This window comes from Procambarus clarkii, chromosome 88 (assembly GCF_040958095.1).
Source record: "Procambarus clarkii isolate CNS0578487 chromosome 88, FALCON_Pclarkii_2.0, whole genome shotgun sequence".
NCBI classification, from domain to species: Eukaryota; Metazoa; Arthropoda; class Malacostraca; order Decapoda; family Cambaridae; genus Procambarus; species Procambarus clarkii.
This window is the reverse complement of record NC_091237.1, coordinates 11172996-11185296: the sequence shown is the minus strand read 5'-3', so window position 1 is coordinate 11185296 and position 12301 is coordinate 11172996. Positions and strand designations below refer to the sequence as shown.

The following is a 12301-nucleotide window of genomic DNA, read 5'->3' as shown; positions in this document are numbered from 1 at the left end:
ACTTGCTTCCATTCTGAGCTGTGGCTGAGAGCACGGTCGACGTATGCGTTAACAACACTCCTCTTGTACCTGTCAGGGCAGTCGCTGTTGGCATTTAGGCACATTCCTATGTTTGTTTCCTTAGTGTAGACTGCAGTGTGGAAACCTCCGCCCTTTTCCATGACTGTTACATCTAGAAAAGGCAGCTTCCCATCCTTTTCCGCCTCGTAAGTGAAACGCAGCACGGAACTCTGCTCAAATGCCTCCTTCAGCTCCTGCAGATGTCTGACATCAGGTACCTGTGTAAAAATGTCGTCAACATACCTGCAGTATATGGCCGGTTTCAAGTTCATGTCGACTAAGACTTTTTGCTCGATGGTACCCATGTAGAAGTTTGCAAACAGGACACCTAGGGGAGAACCCATGGCGACCCCATCTACTTGCTTATACATGTGCCCATCCGGGCTCAAGAAGGGTGCCTCTTTAGTACAAGCTTGGAGTAGTTTCCTCAGAATACTTTCTGGCATGTCAAGAGGAGTACAGGCTGGATCACGATACACTCTGTCGGCTATCATTCCGATTGTCTCGTCCACAGGTACGTTGGTAAACAGCGATTCTACGTCCAACGAGGCTCTTATCCCTGTGGCCCGTGCGCCCCGCAGTAAGTCCACAAATTCCTTTGGAGACTTCAGGCTGAAGGCGCAAGGAACATAAGGAGTCAGCAGGCCGTTGAGTCGCTTCGCCAGTCTGTACGTGGGTGTGGGTATCTGGCTAATGATTGGCCGAAGTGGGTTTCCAGGCTTGTGCGTCTTGACATTTCCATACGCATATCCAGGTTTATATTCCCCAATGATCTTTGGCAGGTGGAGTCCGGATTTCTTGGCGTTCACAGTTTCGATCAGTTTGTTGACCTTTGCTTTTAATTCGTCTGTAGTGTCCTTCGTTACCCTTTGGAACTTAGTTTGGTCAGAGAGTATGATGTTCATTTTCGCCAGATATTCGTCTTTTTAAGAATGACATATATTGGCGACTTGTCACCTCTCCTGACAACTATCTCCTTGTTCTCACGAAGGCTTTTAGCTGCCGCTTTAAGCTCGGGGGACAGTATGGTGCTTCTGTAGTTGCCTCGATTCTTTCCTCCTTCTGCAATAAGTTCTGCTTGTAAGGTATCTTTGGTAGTGACCTTCTTTTGTGTCTCGAGGTCGAATATGTCGTCCAACAGAATTTCCAACTCTACTTTCCGGGCCATTTCAGTCTACACTAAGGAAACAAACATAGGAATGTGCCTAAATGCCAACAGCGACTGCCCTGACAGGTACAAGAGGAGTGTTGTTAACGCATACGTCGACCGTGCTCTCAGCCACAGCTCAGAATGGAAGCAAGTCGACGAAGAACTCTGTAGGGTAAGGCAGGTCCTAGTCAATAACGGCTTCTCCAATGGTTTCATCGAAGACATCATAAGAAGGAAAGTGAAAAGCCATGCAACCTCCGAAGAGACAACTAACACAACACCTATACCCCCTATTAGACTATTTTACAGGAACTTCTTTTCCACAGCTCATAAAACGGAGGAAAGGGTCCTGAAAGATATTGTTAATAGAAACGTTATCCCTACAGACAAAAATCAGAGGATACAACTGACGATTTACTATAAAACCAGAAAAACGGCCAGCCTACTCATGAGAAACTCTCCAGACACAAAACAGAACGCTTTAAAAGAGACTAACGTCGTCTATGCCTTCAAATGCCCACTTGGGGACTGTAAGCTCCAAAAAACCCAGTATATAGGCAAGACAACAACATCTCTTTCTAGGCGTTTAACGATGCATAAGCAACAGGGCTCCATTAAGGAACATATAATCTCTTCCCATAACCAAACCATCGCCAGAGAAATCCTAGTAAACAACACAGAAATCATCGATAGATACAGCGATAGCAGGCGGCTTGACGTTTGCGAGGCACTACACATCAAGAAGTCAACACCAGCAATCAACAGCCAATTATTGCACAACTATATTCTACCCACCTCAAGACTCCGCTCCAATATAGAAGCATCAAGAAATATGGACCAATAGGCTTTCTACAAACACTTCTATTCAATACCCATTGTTTCTGTTCTGTCTTGTGTTGATACTTTTAATACCCTATTAATATCCCCTATTGTTCTGTCTTGTGTTAATGCCACATCACCCTTCCCACCTCACTCAAATGTAGATATAAAATCAGAGATACGTTCTAATCAGTTGTGTATTTGTGAAGTCTTTGAAAATGTAATAAGTTTTACGAAACGCGCCCGTGTCGCGTCAGACTAGAAATAAAAATGAATTTTGGAGAAGTGATTTTTGATTTACCTCCAACAGTGAAGCGTAATGCACGAAAGATTGAGAAAATTCGTGTTAGAATTATTAATCTTACTTTTTCGGTCATATTTAATAATATATATATATATATATATATATATATATATATATATATATATATATATATATATATATATATATATATATATATAACTGAAAACTCACACCCCAGAAGTGACTCGAACCCATACTCCCAGAAGCAACGCAACTGGTATGTACAAGACGCCTTAATCCACTTGACCATCACGACCGGACATAATGAGGTGATAGCCGAGGCTATTTGAACCACCCCACCGCCGGCACTCGGATAGTTATCTTGGGCATAGCATTTTACCAAATCACCTCATTCTTTGGGGCACACGTGAGGAACACAAATGCGAACAAGCCTGAATGGTCCCCAGGACAATATGCAACTGAAAACTCACACCCCAGAAGTGACTCGAACCCATACTCCCAGAAGCAACGCAACTGGTATGTACAAGACGCCTTAATCCACTTGACCATCACGACCGGACATAATGAGGTGATAGCCGGTAAAAATGCATAGCATTGGTAAAATGCTATGCCCAAGATAACTATCCGAGTGCCGGCGGTGGGGTGGTTCAAATAGCCTCGGCTATCACCTCATTATGTCCGGTCGTGATGGTCAAGTGGATTAAGGCGTCTTGTACATACCAGTTGCGTTGCTTCTGGGAGTATGGGTTCGAGTCACTTCTGGTGTGTGAGTTTTCAGTTGCATATTGTCCTGGGGACCATTCAGGCTTGTTCGCATTTGTGTTCCTCACGTGTGCCCCAAAGAATGAGGTGATTTGGTAAAATGCTATGCCCAAGATAACTATCCGAGTGCCGGCGGTGGGGTGGTTCAAATAGCCTCGGCTATCACCTCATTATGTCCGGTCGTGATGGTCAAGTGGATTAAGGCGTCTTGTACATACCAGTTGCGTTGCTTCTGGGAGTATGGGTTCGAGTCACTTCTGGGGTGTGAGTTTTCAGTTGCATATTGTCCTGGGGACCATTCAGGCTTGTTCGCATATATATATATAATATATATATATATATATATATATATATATATATATATATATCTCGGGGCTGTGATAGCAGCGACTCACCACTTGGCCGCAGAGTTCCACAGCGATAGAGGTGTTGTAGAGACCCTGGGACTCGTCGACCCCCTGGTAGTAACAGTCCAGTTGATCAATGTCCACTTCTTGGATGTCCGCCTTGTCTCCATGACGACCGATCACCACGAAATCAGGAGATATGAGATCGCTGTTGGGCAGTAATCTGTTGACGGGTGACAGAAATGTTGTGGCTGGTTCATCTTGCAAGTCATATTCTTCATTGCTCATATTTTTGTATACAAATTATATTAATAACAAAAGAACGAAGAAAAGATGAAAAAGGAGCAATGATGGAAAATAGATGGAAAATTTTTTCACGTTTGGAAAATTATAAATGATGAAAGGGAGGGAATGATGATACGAAAAAATGAAAACATCCCCCCTTGCTGGAGCCTTTAGTCGGAAAAATGAAAACGTTAGGCTTCTGGCCTACTTTTCCCTACTGTGGTGGTCATTGCAATCAACATATTTCAATTACCTTATTAAACACCTGAAGACCTCACCTGAAGTTGAAAGACCGCCCCAGAGCGTTGAACTGAAGGAATGTGTCCTGGGCAGTTTCTTGGGTGTCGCCTTGCCCCACGCCCACGTGCTGGGCGGTGGCGCGGGCGTGGCGTTTAGCCTCAGACACGCCCACAACCCTCGGTGTAAATACACTGTACTTTGGCACTGAAAATGAAAATGTATAAGGACATGGGGTGAAATTTTCACTCTTATTAATGAAGAGATTCTGTGAGAATGATAGACTTAGGGAAAGACAGAAATAGACTTGGGAGAAAACAGAGAGCGAAAGAAACAATTTAGAAAGACAAAGATACTAAAAGAGAGACAGACTTAAAGAAACAGACACAAAGAAACAGATTTAGAGATATTGAAATACTCTTAGAGAGAAGCATACCTTGAGGTTGACAAACCGATTAGAGAGAGAGAGAGAGAGAGAGAGAGAGAGAGAGAGAGAGAGAGAGAGAGAGAGAGAGAGAGAGAGAGAGAGAGAGAGAGAGAGAGAGAGAGAGAGAGAAAGAGAGAGAGAGAGAGAGACTTAAAGAGCTGAGAAACAGACTTGGAAAGAGGAAAAACAGATTAAAGAGACTGAGAAATAAACTTAGAGAAAAACACAGAGAGAAAGAGAACCGGCTTACAGATACTTAAATACCGTATGACTTGACCTGTAACACCTGTCCTCTATAATTTGTAAGACACCTGTAATATACCTGTCCTGAATAGCATACCTCTCCGAGCACACACACACCTGTTGCACATCACACTTCACATCACCAGTGTCCAGAACCACTGGCGTTCTTGCTCTATCATGCAAGTTAGATACACTGGAGAAGCTTTTGAGAAAAAGCCTTGCAACTCATCTGGAGAGAAGGAACTGTGTAGCCTGGTAGGCCTGTAGGAGGCCTGTAGGTAGGCCTGTAGGAGGCCTGGTCGACGACCGGGCCACGGGGACGCTAAGCCCCGGAAGCACCTCAAGGTAGCGTCACCAGCACGGGTTAAGGCATGGCAGCTCTGCTTGCTGCTAAAGTATCCTAGAACACATTCACGATATACCAACTAAAAATAACATCCCTCAGGTCATATATACACTGACGGATCACTCAATACAGCTACAGGGAGGGCAGGAGGGCTGTTATTGCTCATTAGCCCGATGGCAGCACAATTTAAAGGAATATAAGAGTGAGTAACTGGACATCCACAATGAAAGTTGAGTTGGTAGCAATACTGGTAGCACTCTAAATTATTGACAACACTGAAGTAGACAGCTTAATTATTTTCGACTCCCTATCCTCACTACGAGCAATAAACAGTTTGCAATCAAGTAATATCGTGCTTGTCTCCGAAGCCAGACATAGATAAATAAGAATACTTAGCAAGAGGGTAAATATAAAAATGTTGTGGATTCCTTCTCACATTGGCCTGCAGGAACATGACAAAGTTGACGCCCTTGCTAAGGCTGCAGTAAATAAAGACAGTATTGAACGTAATCTTGAGTTATCAAATAGGTCCCTTTTTTTATTATTTTTTTTTCTACCACAGCCGTGGCCACACATTTACAATGCCAACCAGCATATATACATTTTCTTCTGTCCTCCATGGACAGGGTTAGATAAGTGTTAAACATATAGTTCAAGGGTTTTTAAAAGTGTCATTAGACGAGAACTCTTGAGTGAATTTGAAGAAAGTATAACAGTGAAAACTGGAACTAGCAGGTCCATTGTTCATCACAATGAAATGTGTTAAGTAAAACATGTGTATGGGGCAAGTAACAAAGTCAGTAGACTAACAGATGTTGTCACAACTCTTAAAAGACTTGCCTACAGGTATCCAGGTATCTCTGGCAGTTAGGCTTGCATAGGGATCTAAATAAAGTAAATTGAATGGACAAAGACAGGGACACACACTCGAACACTACATCTTGGACTGTAGTAAAATTTAGCCATATAGAGATAAATCTAAACTCACGTTGTATGAAATGGTAAACATTTTATTACTAAGGATAAAATACCTGAAATCCTTGCACTGTATCCATATTTCGCTTCCAGTAGATAAACGACATATGAGATTAAGAAACAAGTAGTGTATTGTGAAGACTAATAATAAACAGTAACTACCCTATGACTGTAATATCTCCATTGCTCAAACAATTATGTATTAGCGATAAGACCTACCATTAATGTATTATGATTAACTGTAAATATATAGCTCTTGAAATAGAACATTCTCTGTAACTAGCTTACTGTAATATAAGGTGTGCAGGACATATGTAATTCTTAATGTAATTTCCGTCGAGGTCTGATAAAGACCTTTTCTGCCCACAAGGTACGAAATGGGAGACGAAATTCTCCAAGAAACGGACAGAGAGAAGGACCTGGGGGATGATGTCACACCGAACATGTCCCTTGAAGCCCAAATCAAAACGATATCATCAGCGGGGTATGCGAGGCTGGATAACATCACAACTAAGGAAATCTATGTAAGGAATCCTTTAGAACCTTGTATACTACACATGTCAGACCAATCCTGGAGTATGTGGCTCGAACGTGAAGTCCATACTTAGTCAAGCACGAGACGACGTTTGAGATGGTTCAAAGGTTTGCCTCAAGACAGAACTACGAGCTAGGAATTACGGGCGCAGGCTACGTGAATTATCCCTCTCCTCGCTGGAAAAAGAGAAAAGTTAGGAGAGACATAATAACAACAAGCTGGTAATGGGAACAATCCCATTATTTGCATTAGCGTGGGAGGAAATGATGTTGGTCGAGTCAGGAGTGAGGAACTGATTCAGAGGTATAAAACAGCCATAGAGTTAGTTAGGAGCAAGGGAGGAATCCCGATCATATGTGGCATTCTTCCAAGAAAGGGAGTGGGAAATGAATGGATATCGAGGGCACTTGGTGTCAATTGCCGGCTGGAAAGATATTGCAAATCAAATGCAATATCTTTCATAGACAACTGGGAACACTTCTATGGAAGAAATGAAATGTATGCTCGTGATGGGGTGCATCTATCGAGAGCTGGGGTTGTTGCTGTTGCGAACTCGCTAGAAGTGGTTTGAGGTGTTTGTTTGGGTTTAAACTGTTAGTAGATAGAGGTATGGGAATTGATTTGGAGGAAGGAGGAAATAAAAGTATGTGTTTGTGGGAGAAAGGAATTGGCAAAACGATCAGGGAAAGAGAAGGTCCGCAAAATAACAATTCACTTAGGGTATATTACACTAACAGTAGAAGTCTAAGAAATAAAATTAACGAATTAAATGCTCTTGTCTGCACAGAAAAAATAGATATTATTGCACTTACCGAAACGTGGATGAATGTAGAAAATAGAGAACTATTAGCTGAATATCAAATATATGGATTTAAACTATTTCACACAGATAGATATATTAGACGAGGAGGTGGAGTAGCCATATATGTTAGGGATAATTTGAAATGTAGTCTCAAAGAGGGAATCAAAACAGAGCCACACACAGAAACTATTTGGATTGAATTAAACGAAAAAGCTAATAATATTATAATAGGAGTAATATATAGGCCACCAAATTTAGACAGAATGGAAGCAAAGCATCTATGGGATGAAATATCTAGAGCATCTAGATCTAACAGTATTTATGTCATGGGTGACTTTAATTTTAGCGGAATAAACTGGTTGAACAAAACAGGGAATAGTGAAGCAGAAGATTTTCTAGAATTAATTGACGATTGCTTTCTTACGCAACACATTAAGGAACCAACACGGGAAAATAATATTTTAGATTTAGTGTTAACTAACAGGGAAACGCAAATTAATGACATCGAAATAGGGAGTGAGCTAGGGAGCAGTGATCACAAAGAAATCAGATTTAGCATAGAATGGAATAGACCAGTAGGAGAAAATTCTGTTAAAGTGCCAGATTTTCGAAAAGCTGATTTTAATAGCCTAAGAAATTTTTTGGGTCAAATTGATTGGAAAGGCTTGGGTATGGGGTGTGGGCCGGTCTTGGAGCGAGACATGAACCCAGCGATAGGTGACTTAAATGGGGATTTCGATGTGGATTCAATAAATAACTTATTTAAGAATATTCTAAACAAAGCACAGGAACGTAGTATACCATACAAATTGAATAGATCGTATACTAATGACCCAAAGTGGATAACAAAGAATTTGAAGAACCTTATAGGTAAAAAGAGAGCTTGGTACAAAAGGATTAAAAATGGGGAGGTCACTTTAGAACAGGAATTCGTACAACTGGTTAGAAATGTTAAAAAAAGAGATAAGGAAAGCAAAAAGAAACTATGAAGTTCGCATAGCAGGGCAAGCAAAGACAAATCCTAAAGGGTTTTTTCAGTTATATCGTACTAAGACTAGGGAAAGGATAGGTCCATTAAAAACTGAGACAGGTCAAATAACAGATAGTGATGAAGAGATGAGTAGTATTTTTAATAAATATTTTGTATCTGTATTTACTAAAGAGGAACTTAACAATATGCCTTCAGCCGAACAAGTCTATGTGGGTGGGGACGAGGACAGGTTGACGAGTTTAGCAGTTACCAGGGAGGATGTTCTTAAACAAATAGTAAAACTCAAACCAAACAAATCCCCAGGGCCGGATGAAGTGTTTGCTAGGGTGCTTAAAGAATGCAAAGAGGAGCTTTGTGACCCACTGTCAACCATATTTAATAAATCAATAGAGTCAGGCAGAGTGCCAGAGTTTTGGAAAGTTGCTAATGTGATACCAGTTTTTAAGAAAGGAGATAGATCACTTGCGTCTAACTATCGACCAATTAGCCTAACGTCTATTGTGGGAAAGTTACTCGAATCTATAATAGCAAATAAAATTCGTCTTCATCTTGAAAAACATAAATTAATAATTGAGTCGCAACATGGTTTTATAAATGGCCGTTCATGTTTAACAAATTTGTTATCTTTTTATTCTAGCATTGTTGAGGCAGTTGATAGTGGTAAGGATTGCGATGTTGTATACCTTGACTTTAGCAAAGCTTTTGATACAGTGCCACATGAAAGACTGATTAAAAAAATAGAGTCTCATGGTATTGGGGGTGCTATATTAAGCTGGATTAGGGCATGGCTATACCAAAGGAAACAGAGAGTTAGTATAAATGGAATCAAGTCAGAGTGGGAAAATGTTGTAAGTGGAGTGCCTCAAGGCTCTGTCCTGGGACCTCTGTTGTTTATAATATATATAAATGATTTAGATTCAGGTTTGAGTAGCAACATTTGCAAATTTGCCGATGATACGAAAATCGGTAGGGAAATTAATTCGGAGGAGGACTCACTATCACTTCAAGTTGATCTAGATAGGGTTTTGAAATGGTCAAAGGATTGGCAGATGCAGTTTAATGCTGATAAATGTAAAGTTCTGAGGTTAGGTAATGATGATAGAGTTACAAGATACGAGCTAGATGGTGTTGTGATTGCGAAGTCGGATTGCGAAAGGGATCTGGGAGTTATGATTAGTAAGAATTTAAAACAAAAGGATCAATGCATAAATGTTCGTAATAAGGCAAATCGGACACTTGGATTTATTAATCGCAGCGTTAGTAACAAGACACCTGGTGTGGTTCTCAAGCTATATCTTGCTCTAGTTAGGCCCCATTTAGATTATGCAGTTCAGTTTTGGTCGCCATATTATAGAATGGATATAAATTCACTTGAACGTGTCCAGCGTAGGATGACTAAGTTAATTCCCCAAATTAGAAATCTTTCATATGAAGAAAGATTAACAAAGCTTAAGTTGCATTCACTGGAAAGGCGAAGAGTTAGGGGTGACATGATAGAGGTTTACAAGTGGATGAATGGACATAACCGGGGGGATATTAATAGGGTATTAAAAGTATCAACACAGGACAGAACACGTAACAATGGATATAAATTGGATAAGTTTAGATTTAGGAAAGACTTGGGTAAATACTGGTTCAGTAACAGGGTTGTTGATTTGTGGAACCAATTGCCGCGTAACATTGTGGAGGTGGGGTCCCTCGATTGTTTCAAGCACGGGTTGGACAAGTATATGAGTGGGATTGGGTGGTTATAGAATAGGAGCTGCCTCGTATGGGCCAATAGGCCTTCTGCAGTTACCTTTGTTCTTATGTTCTTATGTTCTTAACATACAAAATACTCAGAGGAATTTACATGGTAAATAAAAACCGACTATTTAACACTGGTGGTACACGAACAAGGGGACACAGGTGGAAGCCGAGTACCCAAATGAGCCACAGGGACGTTAGAAAGAAATTTTTCAATGTCAGAGTAGTTAACAGGTGGAATGCACTAGGCAGTGATGTGGTGGAGGCTGACTCCATACACAGTTTCAAATGTAGATATGATAGAGCCCAGTAGGCTCAGAACCCTGTACAACAGTTGATTGACGGCTGAGAGGCGGGACCAAAGAGCCAGAGCTCAACCTATGAAAGTACAATTAGGTGAGCTCACACCTGTTGGTCATCCACCTGTTTCTCCGAGCACACAACTGTTGGACATCCACCTGTCTCTCCCAGCACACACCTGTAGGACAAGTCCCGTCACTCCCAGCATACACCTGTAGGACAAGTCCCGTCTCTCCCAGCACACACCTGTAGGACAAGTCCCGTCTCTCCCAGCACACACCTGTAGGACAAGTCCCGTCTCTCCCAGCACACACCTGTAGGACAAGTCCCGTCTCTTCCCAACAAATGCGTGTTATATATTACCTGTCTTGGCGGCCCCGAACACCTTCCTCAGCTCCTCCGTCGTCAACACTCCGCCAGCACCGTCACTCTGTGGGACATATGAAGACAAAAGTTGTAAACTTGGTCTCTATCGAGAGATGTCTCCTGGTGGGGGGAGAGAGAGGTCTCCAGGTGGGGGGGAGAGAGAGGTCTCCAGGTGGGGGGGAGAGAGAGGTCTCCTGGTGGGGGGGAGAGAGAGGTCTCCTGGTGGGGGGAGAGAGATGTCTCCTGGTGGGGGGAGAGAGAGGTCTCCTGGTGGGGGGAGAGAGATGTCTCCTGGTGGGGGGAGAGAGAGGTCTCCTGGTGGGGGGAGAGAGATGTCTCCTGGTGGGGGGAGAGAGAGGTCTCCTGGTGGGGGGAGAGAGATGTCTCCAGGTGGGGGGGAGAGAGAGGTCTCCTGGTGGGGGGAAAGAGATGTCTCCTGGTGGGGGGAGAGAGAGGTCTCCTGGTGGGGGGAGAGAGAGGTCTCCTGGTGGGGGGAGAGAGAGGTCTCCTGGTGGGGGGGAGAGAGAGGTCTCCTGGTGGGGGGGGAGAGAGAGAGGTCTCCTGGTGGTGGGAGAGAGACGTCTCCTGGTGGGGGGAGAGAGATGTCTCCTGGTGGGGGGAGAGAGAGGTCTCCTGGTGGGGGGAGAGAGAGGTCTCCTGGTGGGGGGAGAGAGAGGTCTCCTGGTGGGGGGAGAGAGAGGTTTCCTGGTGGGGGGAGAGAGAGGTCTCCTGGTGGGGGGAGAGAGAGGTCTCCTGGTGGGGGGAGAGAGAGGTCTCCTGGTGGGGGGAGAGAGAGGTCTCCTGGTGGGGGGAGAGAGAGGTCTCCTGGTGGGGGGAGAGAGAGGTCTCCTGGTGGGGGGAGAGAGAGGTCTCCTGGTGGGGGGAGAGAGAGGTCTCCTGGTGGGGGGAGAGAGAGGTCTCCTGGTGGGGGGAGAGAGAGGTCTCCTGGTGGGGGGAGAGAGAGGTCTCCTGGTGGGGGGGAGAGAGAGGTCTCCTGGTGGGGGGGGAGAGAGAGGTCTCCTGGTGGGGGGGGGGAGAGAGAGAGGTCTCCTGGTGGGGGGGAGAGAGAGAGAGAGAGATGTCTCCTGGTGGGGGGGGAGAGAGAGGTCTCCAGGTGGGGGGGGGAGAGAGAGAGGTCTCCTGGTGGGGGGGGGAGAGAGAGAGGTCTCCTGGTGGGGGGGGTGAGAGAGAGAGGTCTCCTGGTGGGGGGGAGAGAGAGAGAGAGAGATGTCTCCTGGTGGGGGGGAGAGAGAGGTCTCCTGGTGGGGGGGAGAGAGAGGTCTCCTGGTGGGGGGGGGAGAGAGAGAGGTCTCCTGGTGGGGGGGAGAGAGAGAGAGAGAGATGTCTCCTGGTGGGGGGGAGAGAGAGGTCTCCAGGTGGGGGGGGGGAGAGAGAGAGGTCTCCTGGTGGGGGGGGGAGAGAGAGAGGTCTCCTGGTGGGGGGGGGAGAGAGAGAGGTCTCCTGGTGGTGGGGGGGAGAGAGGGAGAGAGAGAGAGAGAGAGAGAGAGAGAGAGAGAGAGAGAGAGAGAGAGAGAGAGAGAGAGAGAGAGAGGTCTCCTGGTGGGGGGGGAGAGAGAGAGAGAGAGAGAGAGAGAGAGAGAGAGAGAGAGAGAGAGAGAGAGAGAGAGAGAGAGAGAGAGAGAGA

At 44.4% G+C, this 12301-nt stretch overlaps 1 protein-coding gene across 3 annotated transcripts in view; it reads right to left on the bottom strand.

The window, feature by feature from the left end:
• Positions 1 to 12301, bottom strand: part of LOC123745890 (A disintegrin and metalloproteinase with thrombospondin motifs adt-2-like) — a 135455-nt gene that overhangs the window by 61209 nt on the left and 61945 nt on the right. For all 3 annotated transcript variants that reach the window (XM_069317500.1, XM_069317498.1, XM_069317499.1), the window contains exons 3-5: positions 10654 to 10720; positions 3967 to 4132; positions 3452 to 3626 (exon numbers count right to left, since the gene is read on the bottom strand). In XM_069317500.1, coding sequence (XP_069173601.1) covers positions 3452 to 3626; positions 3967 to 4132; positions 10654 to 10720 — 408 coding nt within the window. The remainder of the gene's footprint in view (positions 1 to 3451; positions 3627 to 3966; positions 4133 to 10653; positions 10721 to 12301) is intronic.